General features: G+C 41.4%; 1 protein-coding gene and 1 long non-coding RNA gene across 9 annotated transcripts in view; one reads left to right on the top strand and one right to left on the bottom strand.

Annotated features, from left to right (window-relative positions):
* The window catches only part of LOC145546078 (uncharacterized), a 55,845-nt gene extending 41,397 nt beyond the window's left edge, over window positions 1–14,448 (bottom strand). Inside the window, exon 1 of the long non-coding RNA XR_014082468.1 lies at window positions 14,408–14,448. This is a non-coding gene — a long non-coding RNA (uncharacterized LOC145546078). The remainder of the gene's footprint in view (window positions 1–14,407) is intronic.
* The window catches only part of LRPPRC (leucine rich pentatricopeptide repeat containing), a 103,725-nt gene continuing 91,323 nt past the window's right edge, over window positions 12,858–25,259 (top strand). For 3 of the 8 annotated variants that reach the window (XM_081591956.1, XM_081591955.1, XM_081591949.1), the window contains exon 1: window positions 13,871–14,061. Coding sequence is in view for 1 of the 8 variants with exons in the window: in XM_081591949.1 (XP_081448075.1) it covers window positions 13,913–14,061 (149 nt within the window). In the remaining 7 variants the exon portion in view is untranslated. Of the gene's footprint in view, window positions 13,079–13,870; window positions 14,397–18,953; window positions 19,044–19,127; window positions 19,263–25,259 lie in introns of those variants that run through there. The other 5 variants (XM_081591953.1, XM_081591954.1, XM_081591951.1 and 2 more) reach the window with 5 other exon arrangements.

Genomic DNA, 25,259 nt, shown 5'->3' on the forward strand with positions numbered 1-25,259 from the left:
GCCCTGTTTTTGCTTGCTTTCTGGCAATTCTCATGTCTGCCTCCTCTCCATCCACTAGTCTTCTATTTTTCCTGAATGTGATCAACGTCAGCTTAAGTTCCCTAGGCTATATGACTCAAGCAAGCCCTAAATTCAAAATGAAAGAAGGTCTTCTTCCTATTGAGACAGGTAAAAAAACCCTTAAGAGTAACAGGTTTCTCTCAGTTCAAGTTTGAAAATGCCCGGCAGAAGCCCCACCTTTTAAATAAGCTTTGAGATTTCTTCGAAGATGACAGAGAGGTGGAAGAGAAAGAGGATCGGGTAGCAACTGGGTTTTGTGAAGCCCTTCCGGCACTGCAGAGCTTCCTGAATTCACGAGGGGCATCAAAGGCACTGAGATGGCAGAGATCGTTGTGGCAGGAGCAACTGGAAAATGTCCTGGGACTGAAACACAGATAGATTAACATCACCCCAGTGGACACTAATGACTTGCACTTTGAAATGCCAGAGGCTCATACTGCCAGTTAAGACAAGGGAAAAACACATTTCTGGTCTCCAAAGACCTTAGATCTTTCCAAACTCTGCAGGCAAATGCAGCCGTCATGAATTTCTGCAGCTGGGCAGCCCCATCGTGCCGCTGGGGGAATCATTGCCAGAGTTGCTATGGGCAGGGTAGTCAGCAAAGCTGAATAAAACAATCACTGAAAACCTCTCAGAGGTGAAGTTTAGTAACGATTCAATTTATAATTCAATGCAATCAAGCCTACAGCATTTCCAAATACCACGCTTATTTTAGCGGTCCCAGGTAAAACATGATTTCCTCTGAAGGTTCACAGGCTTGACAAAAGGGTTTCCAAACAAGTTTTATGATTTACCATCGGCAGATAATTAGAATGTCTTTTCAATTACTGGCATCTGGATAAAGTAATTTTGTCCCAGCATGGGCATTTCTAGGAAGCAAACAAAAGTCAAAAACGAAAGAGCTTGCTGGAAGCTTTCTTAAAAAGAAAATCTTTCAAGAACTGCTCTCAGCTGCAGGAAGGGAACGTTCCCACACCAATGTGATTAGCAAAATAAATGGGGGCTTTGAACAGTGTGGATCAACAAAAGAATATCTGGTGTGACTCAAGGAAGGAAATCTCTGGTTATACATCTAAAACTGCAAATGGGTAGGGACCGATAAAATGAAATGTCAGTCTCATGAATTCAGTCCTAAGTGAGTCTAAAATTCACAGGTTTCTAAAGTCAATTTAGCATTTCCAAATCTGGCAACAAATAACTTTCTGATTCCCTGTACTAAGTGCCACAAGCAAGGGGAGATGAAAAACTAGACCTGAGATCTAAATTTCTCATCCAGTTGAGAAGGCCAGACTAACATAATGAAAGGGGCATGATTAAATGCCAAATTGTGCGATACTGATTTTAAGTTGAATATAAGTTCAGAAACGAGAGATCAGTGTTGGCTGGGGTGGAAGAGTTCCTGGAGGGCAGAGTAGCAAAAGACCCCAAATGAACCCAGACATATTCTTCTCTACTGGCCTGCCTGCCATTGTCACCACTGCTGCTGTGTCTCTGCATTGTGATGATTGTTTTAAAACAGTGTAGGGTAGTGGTTAGATACACACTGGCTTTGGAACCCATTTGCCTGAGTTTCAAACCTGACTCAACCATGTACTATTAATAGCTCTGTGAGTGAGTGACAGATAGTTGCTCAGTCGTGAGATAGTCACTCAGTCATATCTGACTCTTTGCAACCTCATGGACTGTAGCCTGCCAGGCTCCTCTGTCCATGGGATTCTCCAGGCAAGAATACTGGAGTGGGTGGCCATTTCCTTCTCCAAACAGCTGTGTGATCTTGGGCAAATTAGCTTTTCTATGCCTCAGTTTCTCATTTATAAAATGTAGTTACTAATAGATCCCATCTTACAGAACCATTAAGAATGTTGAATGAGTTAATGTATGTATTTCACACAACGAATTTAAAATTTGTGTGCATCAGAATTACCTGGGGAGTTTATGTAAAACATGGAGTCTGTAGAAGTTAAAGAAACTAAGCTCCCTAGTGCAATTAATTATATTTGGGAAGATGGTGGGAAAAGTGTAGTATGGAGATTTCTCTTTTTTGAGTGTCTTATGTACAAGCCACTTATCAGCAGATCATTTCACCTTTGTTCTAGGGTGTTTCTCTTCAACTTCTTGCAGTATTTTGCTGTGGAATATTTTTGGTGTGTTAGTTTCGATTTGGATTTTATCCTTTTTTTTTTTTTTAATTTTTTGACTTCTTCCCTTTTGTTGAAACTTTGGAATATAGCTTGGTTATGTTTTAATCTCAGGGCATTTTCTTTTATTTCAGGGCATTATCTTTTTTTTTTAATGTAATGAAATTATAATCAACAAAATGAAAAATGAGAACACAGAGAATGAATTAAAACATTAAAAATAATTGAAAAAGTCAACTTATTGATGCTTAAAGGAAGCATGCTATTAAAGAATTAAACCTAAAACTATGGTGGATAATGATCCCATCCAAACTCAGTATGTATTAAGTGGGCCTTTTTCCAGTGCAACAGCAAAAACATCTTTCAAACTAGCTTAAGGACAAAGGTGATTTATTGGCTCATGTACCTGGCAAGTCCAGGAGTAAATGTGGCTTCAAGCACAACTGGATACAGAAACACCGATGAAGTCATCAGATTTCTCTCCAGACCTTGGCTCTGCTTCCCTGTGTTGTTCTCATTCTCTCCTTCTACATACAGGTGGCTTTGTGGGGCAGGGAGAATGACCACCAGCAATTACTGCTTCCCATTTTCGTGGCTGATAACTCTAGGATAAGATTTCCTACCATTTGCAGTTAGTAAATTCAATGAATTATGCCAATTGCCTTAGTTTGGGTCCCTGTTGCTATAGCCCAAAGGATGGGATTCTCTCATATTCTAGGCCTGGCTTATGTGCAGATCCGTTTATCATTAGTGTGGGTGATATCGGAAACCAGAATGTAGGGGAAACATTGTGAAACAACAACAACAAAAAATGCTGACAGTCTCTTCCTTCTAAACATGCAGTGATACACAAGTATCTTTCTTCCCACATATAATTTTAAAAAGTACTTTAATCTAACATCATTCAACTGTTCCACACTCAACTGAAAACACACCACTCACTCTCCAGTGGGAGACAACCCCAGGACACACATTATTTCTACACCTTGCTTGCTGTACCACATTTCCAGGCGATCTGCAGTCTTCCTGGTCAGGCCTGGAAAGCAAAATGGGTAGCCAAGAACAACAACCATATCAATATCTTTGCACCTCAGTGCAGTGAAAAATCCACAAATTCTGTACTAAGCACAAGTTAACTCTAGTAGTTCCCCTCTCCAAATTAAGCTGAAGTTATTAGAAGGTTGGTTGCATAAAAGTATCCAATTTGCAAAAGAAATATTTTCCAACCTTTAGACACATGCTAAAACAAAATTTCTCAGTACCTCTTGCTCTTATAAATTAAATATATTTTCTGGATCCTTAAAAACAAACAAAAACAGTTATACAGGAAATTTAAGAGACCCATGTTACATTTTAGGAATTAACAATGACTGTTAATAAAGACTTCCTAAAGTTCATGTTCAGCTAATACAAGGATGATTACTGTTTTCTGTCTTGAAGGGACTCAGTTGTAGAGTACATTGAAATGACAATTATGTTTGACCACTATGCTATATTGATTTATCCAGACACTATCCGCCCTATGGGAAACACATAAACTTTCAGCCGTCACACATGGTAACACTGGGAAAATATCAGCAATAACCCCTGTTGCCAGTGGTGGTTACTTTCTTATAGTAAATGACCCTGCATCTGTCTTCCCAGTTTATGTGCTTATGAAAGAACTATTGTTTGACAGAACTGTTGCTGAAGGGTGTAACAATGACAAATTGGACTTCCACTTATAATGAGAATCTTGGGTTGTGTGCAAATAAAGGTCTGAGCAGAATATTTTTTGAATAATTGAGAATTACATAAATGAATAAATTTGGGTATGAAGAATGTAGTCACAGATGGATTTAGTCCTTGATTCATCAGACAAGTTGCCTTAAGAGAAAATACAATAACTAAACATTAAATCTGCTGCTTAAAATGTGTTAAGGCTTTTAACCAAAACAGGCTTTTAAACTCAAGGCAATCACTTGTTTCTTTGCTCACTCTAGTTTGGACATATTTGTGTGAAAATTGAAGGACTCTCCAAAAAGGCCAACAAACAATTATGAACGATCAGTTCTATTTTTTGATTCTTTGTGATTCCTCATAAATTATATGAGGCCAAGATAAGGTTAATTTGACCTAAATGAAAGGAAATTAATATCCACTGCCTTGTAAATTTTCCATTCAAGGAACTGAGTATCATACTTTCAGCTCAGAATTTTGAAGAAAATTTTTTTTAAACTTTGGTCTCAAATGAAAATCTTTGTCTTAGATTGTATTGGTGACAATCTCAGCTATTTCATATTTTATGTAAAATGACTTAGCAACAACAGGTAGTTTTGATGTTGGAGCAACTATTTGTTGGAGAAGTTAATCAACTGTTGTTCCTGTGAACAAATCTCCAGCTCAAGAGGTATAGCCTGATACATTTGTCTGTATTCTGCTGTTTACCTTGCATTTATATTGACATGATTGAGTACAGTGTTTTTCAAACTCCAAGTCATGATACAGGTGAATAGTGAAATCAAAATATAACCAGAATTAAGATCTTTTTCTTTATGAACACAATACCATCTACAAAGGAGAGAGAATAGTAAAATGAACTCCCATACACCCATCACCCAGATTTAACAATAGCAAGATGTTCATACCTGCTTCTTATGTCCTGTTGTTCCAACTTTTACTCCTTGGGAGGTATTTTCGAGAAAATTCCAAACAGAATGTTAATTTACTTCTACATACAATGGGGTCGCAAAGAGTCGGACACAACTGAGTGACTGAACTGAACTGAACGCCAGCATGTGGCTTCCCAGGTGGCGCTAGTAGTAAAGCAGCCGTCTGCCAATGTAGGAGACCCAGGAGACATGGGTTCAATCCTTGGGTTGGGAAGGTCCCCTGGAGGAGAGCATGGCAACCCACTCCAGTATTCTTGCCTGGAGAATCCTGTGGACAGAGGAGCCTGGTGGGCTACAGTACATGGGGTGGCAGAGTCAGACATGACTGAAGCGACTTAATGTGCATGCACACATGCCAGCATGTTATCTTTGAAAAATATATAAATATTTTCTTACGTAAAAACAGAGTCCATTACTACACTAAAAAAGCAACAATTCTTGAATTACGCACTATGCCTCAAGTGTCTGAAAAATGTCTTCTTATAGCTAGTTTGAATTAGGATCAATCATCATTTAAAAAAATAAAATAGAGGGATTCCCTGGTGGCCAGTGGTTAAGACTTTGCCTTCCAATGTAGGAGGGGTGGGCTGATCCCTCCTCAAGGAGCTAAGATCCCACATGCCTCACGGCCAAAAAACCAAACCATAAAACAGAAGCAATACAGAAACAGATTCAAAAAAGACTAAAAATGGCCCACATCAAAAAACAACAAAATTTAAAAAATGAAACAGAAGAAAATAGATTAGTAGGTATCTAACAGCATCACATGTAGCAAGGTTAGTTATTATTTTATGAAATTTTTTGGTTATGTATGTATTTGGGTCATTTACAAAATGAATTTTCTTATCATTGATCCTAGCCACAGAAGCATAAACACTGTTGGTTTAGTGATCCTCTCCTTTATTCAGCAGGCTCTGGGCAGACTTCTGTGTCCAAAAACATTCTCTGCAGTTTAAGGAGGGATGTGTGTACAGAAAGGAGAGCTCTTTGTTTTTGCTTTTTCCCCTGCCTAGAAGTCCTCTCGCCACATGTCTACTACCTCACATCCTCCCCAGGCTCCAAGGGTTGAAATGTCATTCCCACTGTGAATCCTTCTTCTGTTCTCCTGCCTGGCTGTCATTTGGCTTGCCTCTTCTTCATTCTACTCACCACACTGCCTAGTGTGGTGGTTACCTATATACAGTATGTGTTTTATCATCTCCTATAAATTAAGCTCATCAAGTGTAGGACAGATACTTTCTTTGCCCTGAGATGTAAATTGCCCCGTAATCTGGTTGCACTGAGCATTTAACAACTGACTAAACTGAGATCGGAATTTGGGACAATGGCTATAGATTATTAGGGAGTAAAGATGTTGGTGTCAAAAACTGGACCCCAAGGAGAAACTGGAGAAGAACCCAAATTCATGAACTTTAGACTTGATTATGAACAGCAACAATAATTTTTCGCAGTTTCCTATGCAAGTTCTAATATTCCCAAAAAATCTTGGGAGGAAAGGGTAGATATCACCAGTTTCACACTTTTTTTTTTTTTACACACAAAAAACCCCAAACAGTTAAGTAATTTTTCAAACTGTTAAGATTCTGTTCTGAGGCAATTCTACTAACTGGGGATGGAGACCCCTAATTTTCTTTTTTCCTTAAATTTTATTTTTAATTAGAGGATAATTACAATACTGTGATGATTTCTACCATACATCAACATGAATTGGCTGCTCATATATGTCCCCTCCCTTTGGGACCTCCATCTCATCTCCCACCCCATCCCACCCCTCTAGGTTATCACAAAGCACCAGAGGCTTTGGGTTTGCTGCATCATACAGCAAAATTTCCACTGGCCATCTATTTTCTATACGGTAATGTATTTGTTTCAATGCTACTCTCTCAAATCATCTCATCCTCTAACTAACAGTTGAATGCATTTCATAGTTCAGAATAAGCTAAGGGAGAAAACAAGGATGATCCACCTGGACTTCTCTTCCATAGCTTCTAGAGACTAAAGAAATCTGAGAACAACTTGGGAAGTCTGAACTGGTAAACAAGGAAAAATCACTCATTCTCACTTACACACACAACATGTGTGCACGTATCTTGCGTGCATTAACAACTATTCATGCTTCAGATCTCCAGTTAAAGATCCTTTTTAAAGGAAACTTTTAAAATTCCCAAATATGGCATATTCTCTCAAGGAAACATGTTTCTTTCTTCAGAACCCATTTCAGTGTGTAACTTCTTGAGTGTGATTATTTGATTAATACCTGTCTTGCCTCTTAGAATGTAACCTCCATAACTGTAGGGACCATGCCTGCTTTTGCCCATCCTATATTTTCTAGCACTTAACTTGCTGCCTCACAGAACTTAGGTATTTATTAAACAGTGGATACATTCATGATTGAATAAGTGAATGCCTAGACAAATTTCATCAGTATTGCCTCATACTTTAAGAGGACGACTCACACAAGAATAGAGAGAATGCTGGTTGAGGACTAAGGGTTTTAGAGATAAAAGCAAGTAGAAGAGAATATCCATTTATTTTCACCACTACCTCTACCAGCCTTCCTGATTCTGCAGCCATATGCCTTGTCTTTCCTTCTGTGACAATGGCTGGATTTTGTCTGGATTCTTACCTAAAGTAGATCCCTTCACTTTTGTATTGGATTCCATCTCATCTTGCATATTCATTCAAAGTACTCTTTCTCCCCCTTATACATTATCAATTTTTCACACCTTACTGGAGCACTGTCCAGTAGAATTTTCTATGATGATGAAAATGATAGCTATTATGTGACTATTGAGTACTTGAATGTGGTTACTTACTATGAAACTTAATTTTAAAATTTTTAATTTAAAATCTTAACATCTTTAATTTAAAATTTAATTTAAATCTTCACTTCCCCATCCTTCATGCATTCTAAAACTCACTTCATACAATCATCTGACTCAACAAGTTACAAAAATAGCTCTTCTAAACATCATCATGGACCTCTGATTTGAGAAATCCTATGGTCGCTTACTCTTTAGAAGGAAAGTTATGACCAACCTTGACAGCATATTAAAGAGCAGAGACATTACTCTGTCAACAAAGGTCCATCTAGTCAAGGCTATGGTTTCTCCAGTAGTCACGAATGGATGTGAGAGCTGGACTATAAAGAAAGCTGAGCGCCGAAGGATTGATGGTTTTGAACTGTGGTGTTGGAGAAGACTCTTGAGAGTCCCTTGGACTGCAAGGAGATCCAACCAGTCCATCCTAAAGGAGATCAGTCCTGGGTGTTCATTGGAGGGACTGATGTTGAAGCTGAAATTCCGGTACTTTGGCCACCTCATGCGAAGAGTTGACTCATTGGAAAAGACTCTGATGCTGGGAAGGATTGGGGGCAGGAAGAGAAGGGGATGACAGAGGATGAGATGTCTCAATGGCATCATCGACTCAATGGACATGAGTTTGGGTGAACTCCGGGGGTTGGTGATGGACAGGGAGGCCTGGCATGCTGCGATTCATGGGGTCGCAAAGAGTTGGACACGACTGAGCAACTGAACTGAACTGAACTGATGGTCAATGATGAGTGCTCATTTTACCAGAACAGCCACATTTTACATGGCTGATAATTCCCATGATTGGAAGACTTCTCTCTGTTATTTGTAAACTCATCACTCAGTTCTTCTTCTACTTCTCTGGCTATTCTCTCTCAGTCTCCTGTGGTGGATTTTCATCTTTGCATTCTCTAAATACTGAAATGTCACAAGTCTCAGTCCTTTGACTGCATCTTTCATCTATCCATATTTTCTTCTGAGGTGCCTTCATCCGTTTCTATGGCTTCAAATATTAGATATAGACTTTAGACTCCAAGTGTATCTCTAGCTCTGAACTCCAGACTTGTATGTCAAACAGCCAAACCCCTACTCAAACTTGACATTTAGATGTCTAACAGGCACCTCAAGAAAATTACTTTTGATTTTAATATTTAAAAAAAATTAATTTGATTGGAGAATAATTACTTTACAATATTGTGATGGTTTTGCCATACATCAACATGAATTGGTCACAGGTATACATGTGTTCCCCCCATCCTGAACCCCCCTCCCATCTCCCTCCCCACCCTATCCCTCTGGGTTGTCCCAGAGCATGGCTTTGGGTGCCCTGCTTCATGCATCAAACTTGCACTGCTCATCTATTTTACATAGGGTAATGTACATGTTTCAGTGTTGTTCTCTCAAATCATCCCACCTTCGCCTTCTCCTGCGAGTCTAAAAGTCTGTTCTTTACATCTGTGTCTCCTTTGCAGCCCTGCAGGAAGGATTGTTGGTACCATCTTTCCAAATCCATATATACGTGTTAATATACAGTATTTGTTTTTCTCTTTCTGACTTACTTCAACTCTGATTTCAACTTTTAAATCTGCTTTTCCCTCAGTCCTCTCCTTCTTAATCAGTGTCATCTCCATCTTTCTAATTACTCAGGCCAAAAATATTGGAGTCATTTTTGACTTACATCCCACAGTCAATCCATCAGTAAATCCTCTTGGTTCCATTATTTAAATAAACTGAGAATTTGACTCTTATTATCTCACCTGCCAACCCCCTAGTGCAAGCCACTACCATCTCTACTCTGTATTATTGCAAGAGCTTCCTCACTGGTCTCCCTACTTTCATTTATCCTTATTCCCGTAAAATCACCTTTTCAAACAGCAATGTGTGTGATCCTTTAAAAATACAAATGGATTCATATCACAACAACACACTAAACTTTCCAAGGTTTCCCACCTCATTCTGAATAAAAATCAAAGTCCTTATAGCCACTTACAACATTCTGCATGATCAGGGCCCTAGCTGCCTCTCAGATCCTCAAGCCCACCATCCCCTCCACTACCTCTTCACTCTTTCTTCTTATCCTCACCATCCTCACTGTTCTCTGAGGGGGTTAAGCATACCACCCTTAATTCCTTTACCCATATTTATTTCACATCACAGTTTTCCTCTGTCTTCCAAAACTAAACTTTGGAGCGAATCAAATCAAAGTCCAAACTTGGTCTCTTTTGTTCTCTGCTATATCCGCATCTCAAATAGGCCTGGCACTGAATATGTGTTCAATGAGTGAGTAAATAAATCATATACTAATGCCTAGTAGTATCAGTTCAGTTCAGTCGCTCAGTCGTGTCTGACTCTTTGCGATCCCATGGACTGTAGCACGCCAGGCCTCCCTGGCCATCACCAACTCCTGGAGTTTACCCAAACTCATGTCCATTGAGTCGGTGATGCCATCCAGACATCTCATCCTCTGTCATCCCCTTCTCCTCCTGCTCTCAATCTTTCCCAGCATCAGGGTCTTTTCCAATGAATCAGCTCTTCGCATCAAGTGGCCAAAGTATTGGAGTTTCAGCTTCAACATCAGTCCCTCCAATGAACACCTAGGACTGATTTCCTCTAGGACGGACTAGTTGGATCTCCCTGCAGTCAAAGGGACTCGCAAGAGTCTTCTCCAACACCACAGTTCAAAAGCATCAGTTCTTCGGCGCTCAGCTTTCTTTATAGTCCAGCTCTCACATCCATACATGACTACTGGAAAAACCATAGCCTTGACTAGACGGACCTTTGTTGACAAAGTAATGTCTCTGCTTTTTAATATGCTATCTAGGTTGGTCATAGCTTTCCTTCCAAGGAGTAAGCGTCTTTTAATTTCATGGCTGCAATCACCATCTGCAGTGATTTTGGAGCCCAGAAAAATAAAGTCAGCTACTGTTTCCACTGTTTCCTCATCTATTTGCCATGAAGTGATGGGACCAGATGCCGTGATCTTAGTTTTCTGAATGTTGAGCTTAAAGCCAACTTTTTTACTTTCCTCTTTAACTTTCATCAGGAGGCTCTTTAGTTCTTCTTTGCTTTCTGCCACAAGGGTGGTATCATCTGCATATCTGAGGTTATTGATATTTCTCCCGGCAAGCTTGATTCCAGCTTGTGCTTCATTCAGCCCAGCATTTCTCATGATGTACTCTGCATATAAGTTAAATAAGCAGGGTGACAATACACAGCCTTGACATACTCCTTTTCCTATTTGGAACCAGTCTGTTGTTCCATGTCCAGTTCTAACCGTTGCTTCCTGACCTGCATACAGATTTCTCAAAAGGCAGGTCAAGTGGTCTGGTATTCCTATCTCTTTCAGAATTTTCCACAGTTTATTGTTAGCTACAGTCAAAGGCTTTGGCATAGTCAATAAAGCAGAAATAGATGTTTTTCTGGAACTCTCTTGCTTTTTTTTTTTTTTTTTTGCAGTTTAAAATATTTTTTAATAAAGAATTTTAAGCTGCTGACATTTTAAAGCAAGCTTTAAATTCTATCATAATTACAAAAGTCAAGCATGCAATAAGCCAAATAAAAATTAGGGGAATTGGTCCCAAGTCTGAGAAGTAACATAATCCTTAGTTCCAAGTTTTGTTTTCATCTTGCCTCCTTTTTTCTCTTCACAATGAGCTTATTGTTGGAGCTTCTATTCCAATTTACTAAAGCTGAGGAAGCTCCTGCTTCTAGTATGGAAAAGAAAAACTGGGAGATGTGGTTGGAGAGACCCAGTGGGTTGTGTGGTTACATAATGAAGGTCTTTGAGGGTCACTAAAAAGTTTGGATTTATATCTAAATGCAAGAATCAATGAAGGATTTTAAAGCAAAGGGATGATGTGATCTTATTTACCTCTTAAGACATTCACTTTCACTGCGTAAGTGAAGATTAGGAATATGACTAGAGAGATGGCTACCAATTAGGCATCACGAATGACAGGAAGTATTTGTCAAGACTTTTGACTGTAAACAAAAAATGCCAGATGACAAGCAGAGAATTTTGGGGGGTCCGTTTTTAAGAACATTTGAAGTTTGTAGACTGCCGGAGCAAAGAACCGGGCTATGAAGTTTAATAGCCAAAGCCACACCAGAAGTCAGTTCAGTGAGGTCATCACCAACTGCCAAACCCTGGACACCACAGCCTATCCCACAGCTGTCAACACTAGACAAGAAATCTGTCAGCTAGAGACAGAAGAACCTCTCCACTCCTCAGGTCCACCCATTTCACATATTGCTGACATCTTTAAGGCAACTCTTTTATCACCTACCCACTCTAATTCAATTTTCTACTGCCCCTTGCTTCTTGGGGTTAAGGGTTACTGATTAAGTGTTGTGCAAACCCTTTTTGCTGAAATACTCTCAATGCAAAGGATGGCTAAAGAAGTATTTGGGATTTAGGGCGTCTATGTTGTGTCGTGTAGTCGCTAAATTGTGTCAAACTCTTTTGCAACCATGGACTGAGGCCTGCTAGGCTCCTCTGTCCATAGGATTTCCCAGGCAGGAATACTGGAGTGGGTTGCCGTTTCCTTCTCCAAATGGAACTCTCTTGCTTTTTCGATGATCCAGCGGATATTGGCAATTTGATCTCTGGTTCCTCTGCCTTTTCTAAAACCAGCTTGAACATCTGGAAGTTCACAGTTCACGTATTGCTGAAGCCTGGCTTGGAGAATTTTGAGCATCACTTTTTCTAGCGTGTGAGATGAGTGCAATCGTGCGGTAGTTTGAGCATTCTTTGGCATTGCCTTTCTTTGGGATTGGAATGAAAACTGACTTTTTCCAGTCCCATGGCCACTGCTGAGTTTTCCAAATTTGTTGGCATATTGAGTTCAGCACTCTCACAGCCTCATCTTTTAGGATTTGAAATAGCTCAACTGGCATTCCATCACCTCCACTAGCTTTATTCATAGTGAGTGATGCTTCCTAAGGCCCACTTGACCTCACATTCCAGGATGTAGTATAACCCCGAGTAAATCATTTAACTTTTTATTTTTTGGATCTTCTTGTTCTCACCTCTCAAAGGAGAAATGAGCTAGAAAACCTCCAAACACATTTATTCAGTGATTAATACTTCATATTGGGTAGGCGCTTCCACTACTGGAAAAGGTCACACATTTCTGCTTGCAAGGAGCTCGTGTGCTGACGGGCAATGACCCTCGAGGGCTTCCGGAGAAAATTTCTGAGCTTTCAGTTGGGGATGCTTAGAACGCAGCTAGGTGAAGAGGGAGTTGGAGAGCTGGTTACACCTGAAGCTAGTTCTTGGCTTCCCAAATATTCCTATTTCTCCAACAGATACTGAAAAGGGCAAAACTTTGCTGAGAAAGCTATTCCGAATTGTGTTGGAAAATACATAACTTGACTATCACCTAAGTGTTTTTACAAACTGAGATGGCATGATAGCATGGTACTGTTTTAAAAGAGTTGTTTGAGTGGAAACCTTCGGGTAACTTAGAAACTTGTAACGAAAGTTTACATATACAATACGCAAAATATCTTTAAGTTGATTTATGTGCGCAGTGGACCCTTCAAGGTCGTAAGGCTGGGGGACTCTTCTATCCCCATATTTGGCGCAGGATCTTTTTTTTTTCCTTCCAAGACTCAATTATACTGTGATCTTATCTCCGATGCTAATACATTTACTGAAGGAAGGGGCGGGGTGGGAGTTGGGGAATAGAATGCGTTCACTTCCAGCACAGTGCAAAGGTCCTTAACGTTTTCCTGTCTCACACTTGGAGAGAATAGAACGTTCCTTTCGGTAGGCGCGGCAACCTGTGCTTGGAGCCGTAACAGACGGCCGCAAAATCCGCAGCGTGCGGAGAATTGCCCCACACTCCTGGATCTTCATAATCGGCCCTTCCGGAGCATTCCCGGGGTTTCTGGCTAGTTGGCCCAGCCGCAAGCCCTTGCGCTAACCTGGGCGGAGTCGACCTTTTCCGACTCTACCAACTGAAAAGTTTAGGGGTGGACGGATTGAACATGCCGACATGAGGGAAAGAGAACCGAAAGATACGCCTCCTAAAACTATAAATCAAGCTATTTTATTATCTAAATATCTCATGGGGACCGTATGTCCTGGTAGAAGCGAGGTTTTCCATCTCCTGATTTATGACAACAGATGCCTCCCCCTACGTCTAGCGCGCCCAGTCTTTGGTCTCTTCCGCGCCGGGCGACCTAGCGGTCACGTGCCCCTCCTGCCCTTCTTGCTCAGCGTGCATCCTACTTTGGGGACGACCGAGCCATGGCAGCTCTGCTGAGACCGGCCCGCTGGCTCCTCCGCGCCGCAGCGGCCCCGTACCTCCCGCTCTCCCTGCGCCTCCTCTCGGGAGGCCCGGGTCGGCCTCACGCTGCCCTCTGTCTGCGCGCCGCTCGAGCCAGGCCTGTTGCCGGGTGAGTCCCCGGCCGCTTCCTCCAGCCTAACCGCATGCAGCTCGGCTGTCCCCCCGGGTCGTGGCCGGGGGCGAGGGCCGGGTCCTACCTGTACTCTCTCCACACCCTTCTCCCGGCTCCTGGGCCTGGCGTCCCCGGGCCTCCGACCACACTCCCCAGCCCGGAGGGGCGGGTTTTGGGTGGCGGGCTTGATCGCCTTCAGAAGGTCACGGGCAGGGCATGCTTCCGGCATGGGTCCTAACCTTCGCCGCCTCGGACTCAAGTTTGTTTGCTCTCGGGCTACGGACAGCCTAGGAAGCTGAGGGGGGCTTTGAAGGCTACTGCTGGGGGGTCAGGTATTACTTACTTCATCATTGACTAGGTTGGGTGCTGTCCCACGTGCAAGCCGTATTGCTGTTCGCTCAGTAACCAGCTAGGACTTACGTTTCGAGAGCTGTGTTTTTGGGAGGGAGGATAGGTTGGGAATTCTGGGTAAGCTAGGGATAGCTTAAAGGTAGAAGTTTAATTATGACCCCTTAGGGGTTTTGCCTGTGTTTTGAGTGGTGTTCACCTCAGTGTTTACGAGGATGTGAGGTAGGTTGGGAGTTCTCACGGTAGGCTCCGTGTCAGTGAACAAATGGGCGGACACGTTCTAGTCACTCCGTGGGAAATGGGGGTGCAAAGGCAAGTAGAGTTCTCAGTGGGTGTCAAATTTGTGAATAAATACCCTCATGGATTGAGGTTTGTCTGAAGGTTAGTTTGGTATAGACTTTGCCAAGGAGAGGATATGGAAGCTTGATGGAAGTGTTAATATGAGTACTATTCTAATCACCTGAGAAGGGTAGATGGGCACTGAGGTTTTACAATTGAAGCCAAACTGATTTTGAAAGACTAGTGTTCATATAAATAAAGGTACTTTGGGAGACAGCATAAGGACTAAGAGCTGAGGATCTGGAATAGGCCAGGGCTGGACTGCAGGCTCCTCTGTATTATGCCACTGGACAAGTTAACATTTACAGGCCTCGGTTTCCTGTGATTGCATGGATCTTTGTGAATCAGGTTGGAAACCAACTCTATGTGTAGAATTGTATGGAGGAAATGGTTTATGATTTCTTACACATCTTTGAAATATAGTCCACTTCTAACTGGAGCCTACCTGGATTTTCTCATTAGGCCTGAACAGTTAACCTTTAAAAGTTGTGCCTGCTTTCGCAGAACTACATCTCCTGGCTTTCAAGGAGGTACTTTTGAGAAAGTTGTGACTCTTATTTACATTTTTCTAGTCCTTAACATACTCTTGAGAACCAGAGGATGGTGGATGTTACAGTTCATCTTCACTGTTGTAGTTGAGGAAAACAATAGAAAGAACACAATCTAGTAGCAACGGTGTTGGTCTGGGCCTTTGTCAGACCTGGATTCCATTTCCTTGCTGCATTACCTTACCGTTAAAAAAAAAAAAAATCCAGAATCCAGACCCTGTCAGTGTAAGCGGGAGTTCAACCACTGGACTACCAGGGAATTCCTTTACCAACCTTTTTTGATCCTCAGTTCATTGTTTGTAGAGGTAACAAGGCCTTTTCCCCCTTCTTTGTAAAACTCATTTCTTCCCATTCAGGACTCAACTTTAAGAGAAGACTCAACACTCAGTCTAAAAAATGACTATTTTAGTTTATCACAGCGTGTCTCACTTGTCTGATCTTATTTGCTTGCTGTTTACTTCCTTAGTAGGAAGTGAGTTGCATAAGAGCAGAACTCGGTCTTGTTCACCACTTTGTGCTCAGCTCCTAGCAAGCCAGTAAAGAAGTATTTGTTTTCTTGTTCTCTTGGACTTAGAATACTTCTATACAGTTTCCTACCCACAGCCTGTAAGCATGCCTACCTTTTTCCTACCTGAAAAACAAAACCTTTCCCGAAACTAGACTTAACCTCACATGCTTCCCAGTCTCTCCCTCCTGTCTGTACTCCTGTCTCTTTCATTTGCTAACTTCGAATTCACTCTTTGACTCACTGTAGTCGCACCACTAGGAAAAGCTATCATCGCTTTATTTAACTTTATTATGTGTTTTTAAATTTTGGAATTTATGTGCCTTGAGGAACAGTTGCAAAATATAGGGTAGGGGGAGGCAGTAAATTAAATATCACCCTTAATTCTATCACCCACAAAGAGCCATTGAGATACGTGAGTGTATATATCTTTTGAAATTAGATATATGTGAGATGTAAGGTTATTTCATCTAATTTTTCAAAGGGACTTCTTAATAACCAAATCCTCTCTAAGGCCTCGACCTCTGGCATTAGTCTCCCATTTTCCCCTTATTGAAACCCCGCCCCTCTTTTTTTGATAAAAATTGATGACACCTCTCTTCCTTGATTTTTTTTTTTTCCTCTTTAAATTTTTTCTCACTTCCTTTGCCACATCCTTTTTCCTCTGTTCATCTGTTAAATGCTGATGCCTTGCGGGGGCAGGGAGTAGGGAGGGGGAGCATTGGGGAATGGAGGGATTTGTCCTTAGTCCTTTGCTTTTCTTATTTTTTTTTCATTCCCTTGGGTGACTTCTTCCACTTTCAGGACATCAGGCCATACTTCCCTACCTGATGATGGTAACAGTTCCTCTCCTGGGTATGGACTGCCACTAGGTACCTCCACGGGTTGAACTATACGTGCTTCAAACCCATACATCTCAAACTGGATTCATCACTTTACTGTACACCAGAAACTAATACACCCTTGTAAGTCAACTATACTTCAATTTAGAAAATTAAAAAAAATATATCAAACTGGATTCCTCTTTCCTATTGTATCTGTTCCTCTTGTATTTCCTGTTTTAGTGAACTTGGCTATTTCTATCAGTTTTCTAAAAGATTTTTCATTCACATTTCCTTGACATCTCCCTGTTCCCACCTCTACCCCCATGTATTGATTGCAGAAATGATGATGATCTATTAGATCTGCTTCATTTAGAATAATTCCCCGCCTTCTCCCCACATTGTTCTGTAGTTCCCCTGATAATTTGATCATGTCATTGTCCTGCTTAGACTAGGACATGGCAGTGGCTCCCTGGTGGTGGTTCCAGGGTAATGTGCTTCGTGATCTGGGGATGACTGTGGAGCTGCCCTTCTTGTGAGTTCATTCCCATGGCATCCAGACTCTGCTTCAGAGTCCTTGACAGCAGGGCTTCTGAAACTATAATGAGCGCAGGAATTCTCTGGGGGTCTTGTGAAAATGTGGATTCTGGTTTTGTAGGTATAGATAGGCAGGAGACTGAGATTCCGTATTTTTAACAAGCCCCCGGATGATGAAGGTGTTGCTGGCCTGGGAACCAGTAAGGCTTTGATGGGCCACGTTGCACCTCTCCTTGCCTCTGATGGTGATTTCACTTTTGAAATATGTCTCCTCTGTTAAATCTCTGTTGCTGGCTTCTCACTATTGACCACTCCCTTGTGCAGAATTACTAAAGCATCAGTTAACACTATTGAGTTTGTACCCACCAGCATTCCAGATTTCATTGTAAGCTCCTTTAAAGCAGGGGCTTTGTCTTTTTTTTTTTTGTCATACTGTTTTTGTTTCCCCTGGTGTCTTTGACTTTGTGGCATATGGTAGATGTCAAATGTTTGTTGAGTAAATCAATGAAAATCTTTGACATTGAGGAAGGAATATTTGTGAGAGGCAGAGGAGTTTGAAGGGGTCCTCCCATTCATGTAATCCACTGGATTGCCACAAATTCACCCTGATCTTGATTTCCAGGAATGTCTGAGAAGGACAGATGAGTTATTATTGAGTGAAATTATAGAATTTATTCATCAGTCCTTATGTGCTTATCAGAGGAAGGGTAAGCTTTGAGCTAAATCAGTTTGGGTGGCAGGTCTGGATTGACCACTGTCTTAAAGGTGAAGAGCACATGTTGCCTTATGACAGACTGTTGTGACTTCTAAAATCGAAAGGAAAGAAAAGGTTTCCTTGTTTACCTCTCATTAAAAAAAAACTTTTTCAACAAATGTCAAAAGTCTGTCTTGGTCCCCTGGAGTTGGAATTCAGCCTCTACTCCTTTTATCAATTACAGAGGACAATGATAGGCATGTGTGTGACTTATTATATTGATATATGTGCTGTCCATAAGACAGGAATATAATAATGTGGCATTTCAGAGACAAGAGAGTCATGTTTGTTTGGCAGTAGGGTATTGCTCGTGTTTAAGAGGACACTTGATAATGAGTAGTCAGTGTTACGGAGAAGGCAATGGCACCCCACTCCAGTACTCTTGCCTGGAGAATCCCAGGGACGGCGGAGCCTGGTGGGCTGCCGTCTGTGGGGTCGCACAGAGTCGGACACGACTGAAGCGACTTAGCAGCAGCAGCAGCAGCAGTCAGTGTTAACAGAGGAAGAAATTGGGAGGTTGTACTTTTATCCTATGTGTCTCTGTGGGATGGGATGTAGTGGAAGTTGACACTGCAAAGGCCGGTCAGTTGATTAGAAAGTTGGTTGGAAGTCATTGGAGGGTTTTGAGAGGTACAGGTCTGGACAGTTTACGTAGACTCTGGGAGAGATAGGGACTGGGAATGGATAGACCAGTGAGGAACAATGTTTATACTGCAAACCAGGGTTAATGGGGCCTCAACTAGGTGGTGCAGAACTGAAGAGAAGATAGATTTATTTTCTGAGAGAACAGGAGCTTGGCAAGGATGTTAGGAAGAATCGAGTTGGAGATGAGGATAAAGGATAGTACCTTTGGTGTAGATCTTTACCATTGTCAAATTGTGTGTGTATGACTATGTCACATTTGCATTTCATCTTCTGTGCATTGTTTTATTACAAATTAGGAAACTGAGGCTTAGAAAGGTGAAGCAATTTATCTAGGATCTCCCCAAATGCTGTGATTCTCAGTTCCCAAATGTTCTGAATATGTTGTGTTTTAGGTACTGAAGGGATTACTTATGGATGTAGAAAGATTTTTTAAAAGGCAATACCTAATACATTATAAATTGAGAAATTAAAGGCGATCACAAGTAAGTAAGCACATGATAAGATCTCAGAATGTAAACTCTGGAGGAAATATGGAGAATAATCTAATCTATCCCACTCTTTTATAGATTCTGCAGAGTATCTTGCTCTGCATCACATCATAGGTCCCAGCCTGGTTAACTGATTTATCACTTCCTATCAAAGCTGAGACAAAGGAGACCTCCCTCTGGACTGGAGGAGCCAGAGATGGAAGGGACATCTGGGTAGGTGGATAGGGATGGCATTGGCATTTCAAGCCAGAAGACTATTATCAAGTGTAGAAGGGCTGCAAGTGACTTTTTTATTCTAAATTTCTGTGACTTACCATAAAACATAAAGCAGTGTTTGTGGGGACAGCTTAACTGGGCAAGACCTTCTGGAGAAATGAGGTCTTGCAAAATTCAGGGAGACTTTGCAGGGAGAAAATAGTGCAGGGAGAAAGTTCATTGTGACAGCTTTACAAAAGATTTTTTAAAAGATCAGTCAGATAAGTTGAGTTGTTGTTCAGTCACTAAATTGTGTCTGACTCTTTTTGACCCCATGAACTGCAACACGCCAGGCTTCCCTGTCCTTCATTATATCCTGGAGCTTGCTCAAACTCGTGTCTATTGAGTCGGTAATGCCATCCAACCATCTCATCCTCTGTTGTCCTCTTCTTCTCCTGCCCTCAATCTTTCCCAGCATCAAGGTCTTTTCCAATAAGTCGACTCTTCACATCAGGTGGCCAAAGTATTGGAGCTTCACTTCAGCATCAGTCCTTCCAGTGAATATTCAGGGTTGATTTCCTTTAGGATTGACTGGTTTGATCTCCTTGCTAAAACTTAATTTTGTTTTCAGCAATAATGTTAGAAAAATAAAGACCTTGATGCAATAGTTATTTCAGAGTATTTACTTAAGTAAATAAAGCTACTTGGTATCCAAAAACATTTTCCTAACAGAAGTGCAATATTTTGGGAAACATTGCATTATCTCTGTCTTTTTACATCAGTTCCTGTTTGGTAAATGCATTATCTCTGAGATTTTACAGGCTTAGAATTGTGATAACTTGGCCAAAGTTACACATCTTATAATTCAGGCAGAGCCTGAATTCAGGTCAGTCTGCAGGACTCAAGCCCATGCTCTTAAAGCTGGTGTTTCCCCTATGCCATGAAGGCTTCTGTTTTTGTCTCTAAAATTGATACATAATAGGCAGAGGATAAATTAAGTCTCTCTGCTGCTGCTGCTGCTGCTAAGTCGCATCAGTCGTGTACGACTCTGTGGGACCCCATAGACGGCAGCCCACCAGGCTCCTCCGTCCCTGGGATTCTCCAGGCAAGAACACTGGAGTGGGTTGCCATTTCTTTCTCCAGTGCATGAAAGTGAAAAGTGAAAGTGAAGTCGCCCAGCCGTGTCCGACTCTCCACGACCCCATGGGCTGCAGCCTACGAGGCCTCTCCGTCCATGGAGTTTCCCAGGCAAGAGTACTGGAGTGGGGTGCCATTGCCTTCTCCATAAGTCTCTCTAGGGTACTTTTATTAATAGCTGAATTTTTTTCTCTTACATGGGAGTGAGAATTAACAAATTGTACTGGCAAGACTTGTTGCCTGGAATATGTAGTGAAATTAGGTGGGGGTAGTGGTATGTACTTCTTTCCCATCTCCACTGCCCACCCTAAGTTTCTGTCAGTCTCTCACCTGGACTACTGTAATAGCATCCTAAAATGGTATGTTTGTTCTTACTTCCCTCTAATTTATTCTCCACCCCGCAGCTAGACTGATCTTTTTCAAAACAGACGTAGATCATACCACAACCCCTGCTTACAAACCTTTAGTAGGGTTCTGATACAGTTTTGTACTTGGGATGACATCTGTACCTAGAATAAAATCCAGACTCCTTGCTTTCACAGTCTTCCATGCCTAGCCCAGCCTGTCTCTCCAGTATCATTCTATCTATTGTTCACTTGCTTGGTCTGCCGACTATTCTCCTTTGCTGAGAATAATCGTCCTCTGCTGTCTGTATGGCTGCTTCTTTTCATCCTTAGTTTAGAAATTTGAGTGTCATCTTCTTGGTACATTTAATCCAAAGTAGAACTGTGCTGTTATTCTTGCATGAAATTCCCTTGTTTATTTCCTTAGTAGAACTTAACACGACTGGTGAGTTTTTTTTTTTTTTTTTTTTTAAGTTTAATTGATTATCAGGTTTGAGCGTTCTTTGGCATTGCCTTTCTTTGGGATTGGAACGAAAACTGACCTTTTCCAGTCCTGTGGCCACTGCTGAGTTTTCCAAATTTGCTGGCATATCGAGTGCAGCACTTTCACAGCATCATCTTTTAGGATTTGAAATAGCTCAACTGGAATTCCATCACCTCCACTAGCTTTGTTCGTAGTGATGCTTTCTAAGGCCCACTTGACTTCACATTCCAGGATGCCTGGCTCTAGGTGAGTGATCACACCATCGTGATTATCTGGGTCGTGAAGATCTTTTTTGTACAGTTCTTCTGTGTATTCTTGCCACCTCTTAATATCTTCTGCTTCTGTTAGGTCCATACCATTTCTGTCCTTTATCGAGCCCATCTTTGCATGAAATGTTCCTTTGGTATCTCTAATTTTCTTGAAGAGATCTCTAGTCTTTCCCAATCTGTTGTTTTCCTCTATTTCTTTGCATTGATCGCTGAGGAAGGCTTTCTTATCTCTCCTTGCTATTCTTTGGAACTCTGCATTCCAGATGTTCAAGCTGGTTTTAGAAAAGGCAGAGGAACCAGAGACCAAATTGCCAATATCCGCTGGATCATCGAAAAAGCAAGAGAGTTCCAGAAAAACATCTATTTCTGCTTTATTGACTATGCCAAAGCCTTTGACTGTGTGGATCACAATAAACTGTGGAAAATTCTGAAAGAGATGGGAATACCAGACCATCTGACCTGTCTCTTGAGAAACCTGTATGCAGGTCAGGAAGCAACAGTTATAACTGGACATGGAACAACTGACTTGTTCCAAATAGGAAAAGGAGTACGTCAAGGCTGTATATTGTCACCCTGCTTATTTAAATTATATGCAGCGTACATCATGAGAAACGCTGGGCTGGAAGAAACACAAGCTGGAATCAAGATTGCTGGGAGAAATATCAATAACCTCAGATATGCAGATGACACCACCCTTATGGCAGAAAGTGAAGAAGAACTAAAGAGCCTCTTGATGAAAGTGAAAGAGGAGAGTGAAAAAGTTGGCTTAAAGCTCAACGTTCAGAAAACTAAGATCATGGCATCTGATCCCATCACTTCATGGGAAATAGATGGGGAAACAGTGGAAACAGTGTCAGACTTTATTTTTTTGGGCTCCAGAATCACTGCTGATGGTGATTGCAGCCATGAAATTAAAAGACGCTTACTCCTTGGAAGGAAGGTTGTGGCCAACCTAGATAGCATATTTAAAAGCAGAGACATTACTTTGCCAACAAAAGTCCGTCTAGTCAAGGCTGTAGTTTTTCCAGTGGTCATGTATGGATGTGAGAGTTGTACGGTGAAGAAAGCTGAGCGCCGAAGAATTGATGCTTTTGAACTGTGGTGTTGGAGAAGACTCTTGAGAGTCCCTTGGACTGCAAGGAGATCCGATCAGTCCGTCCTAAAGGAGATCAATCCTGGGTGTTCATTGGAAGGTCTGATGTTGAAGCTGAAACTCCAACACTTTGGCCACCTCATGCGAAGGGTTGACTCATTGGAAAAGACCCTAATGCTGGGTAGGATTGGGGGCAGGAGGAGAAGGGGACGACAGAGGATGAGATGGTTGGATAGCATCACTGATTCGATGGACATAGGTTTGGGTAGACTCCAGGAGTTGGTGGTGGACAGAGAGGCCTGGTGTGCTGCAATTCATGGGGTTGCAGAGGGTCGGATACGGCCGAGCTACTGAACTGAACTGATTATCAGGTTTATTAATACTTCCTTGGCTTCCCTGGTGGCTCAGACGATAAAGAATCCGTCTGCAATCAGGAGACCGGGGTTCGATCCCTGTCCACACAAAACCTGCACACAAATGTTTACAGTAGCTTTGTTTGTGAAAGTGAAAGTCGTGCCGGACTCTGGGACCCCCATGGACTGTAGCCAGCCAGGCTTCTTTGTCTTTGGGATTTTCCAGGCAAGAGTACTGGAGTTGGGTAGCCATTCCCTTCTTGAGGGATTCTTCCGACCCAGGGATCAAACCCTGGTCTCCTACATTGCAGGCAGATTCTTTACTGTCTGAACCACCAGGGAAGCCCAATATAGTGGCCCCAAATTGAAAGCAACTTAATATGTCCTTCTGTAGGTGAACTGATAAACAAATGGTGGTATAGCCATACAAGGGAATGTTATTCAATGCTAAAAAGAAATGAACTATCAAGCCATGAAAACACACAGAGGAACCTTAAATGTATATTGTTAGGTGAAAGAAGCCAATCTGAAAAAGACTATATACTGTATGACATTTCAGAAAAGGCAAAACAGGACAAGTGAAAAGTGGTTGCTTGTTCAGGAGGAGGGGGAGAGAATGAACAGGTTAAAGACAGGACATTTTTAATGCAGTGAAACTATTTTGTGGTTCTGTAATGCATATCATGTATTTGTCAAGACCCATAGCATGGATATGTACACACAGAGAGTGAACCCTGTTGTAAACTATTGGTCTTCATTTGTAACAAATGTATCACACTAATACAGAATGCTTATAGAGGAAATTGGGTCGAGGGGAAAGAGGATATAATATATGGTAACTCTGTACTTTCTGAACAGTTTTTCTGTAAACTTTAAAATGCTGTGAAAAAATAAGATATTTTTAAAAGTGACAGGCTTAATAGAGGAGTCCAATGGAAGCCTATTTATAATGGTCTAATAGTAATCAGTCTAATAATTTAGCCCTTGTACGTTTTTGAAATATGGTTGCTCAGCTATAAAATCATTATGTTTTTGCACTAAAGGGCCAAAAATCACTACCAGCAATTATTAAAAAACAAAGGCAAAAAAAAAAAAAACCAAAAACCCTGAGAAAAATTACTTTTTAAGTGCCAGAATTTGTCAGAAAATTCAGGGGTAACCTGGATGTTAGTAGTGAGTGCTGGAATCTCAGGAGGGAACCTGAGAAGTTTAACTTAAAAAATATAAAGGAGCCATATATGACATGAGTGAAATGATGAAATACTTTTCCCTTATGTGTGTATGTCACTGGGTCATCAGGATTTGGGGGCAGTGCATTTCAGCTTGTGCAGGTCTGATGCGTAGGTTCCTGCCTTACCATGGACCCACCTTAATCCCTACACGTGTTCTTTCCTTTCTGTTACAACATACCTGTTGTTCTAGGCTGCATGCGTGCCCAGTTGCACAGTCATGTCCGGCTCTTTGCGACCCCATGATGGACTGTCAGGCTTCTCTGTCCATGGAATTTTCCAGGCAAGAATACTGGAGTAGTTTGCCACTTCCTCCTCCAGGGGATCTTCCCAGCCCAGGGATCGAACCCGTGTCTCTTGCATCTTCTGCATTGCGTGTGGGTTCTTTACCACTGTACCACCTGGAAGCCCTAGCTACAAAATTCTTTTCCTTTCAGGATGTGTTCAGTGAATTTAAAAATAAATTGTGACTCAAGTAAAAAAAGGTAGAAAACGCATTCCTACGAGGAAACACTGGAGAATCCTTTTGAAGACTGAAGAACCCTTTGGTTTAAATATGTAACTGTTCTCCCCAGTTTATTTTATAGTAGAGTCATATTTTGACTTAACCAAATAAAGCGGAACACACTTACACGTGAAAGAAATTTGACAGCATTAAAGATTTGTGAGAAAAAAATTAGCTTTAGAATGTTCAGTCTGCTGTGCTGGTTTATTAACATCTCAGTTTTCTGCCTGAATTTTGTTTGTTCGATGTTATATGTTAAAACTGCATTTTGAGTAGAGGTTTTATTTTTATGCTTCTCCACAGTTTATCAGATTTGGGTTGTGTAAAAAAACATCGACAAATACTAGACTTCACTACAATTTTTAAAAACTTTATTTTTATTTATTTATTTTTATTTATTTATCTGCTCCAGGTCTTAGTTGCAGCACTCTGGGTCTTTAGTTGTGGCATGTGGGATCTGGTTCCCTGACCAGGGAGCAAACCCAGGCCCCCTGCATTGGGAGTGCTGAGTCTTAGCCACTGGACCACCAGGGAAATCCCCAATTTTTTAAACATTTATTTTTATTTATTTATCTGGCTACTTGGGGCACACAGACGGGGT

Source organism: Giraffa tippelskirchi, chromosome 4, assembly GCF_054371585.1.
Source record: "Giraffa tippelskirchi isolate mGirTip1 chromosome 4, T2T-mGirTip1v1.2.pri, whole genome shotgun sequence".
NCBI lineage: Eukaryota > Metazoa > Chordata > Mammalia > Artiodactyla > Giraffidae > Giraffa > Giraffa tippelskirchi.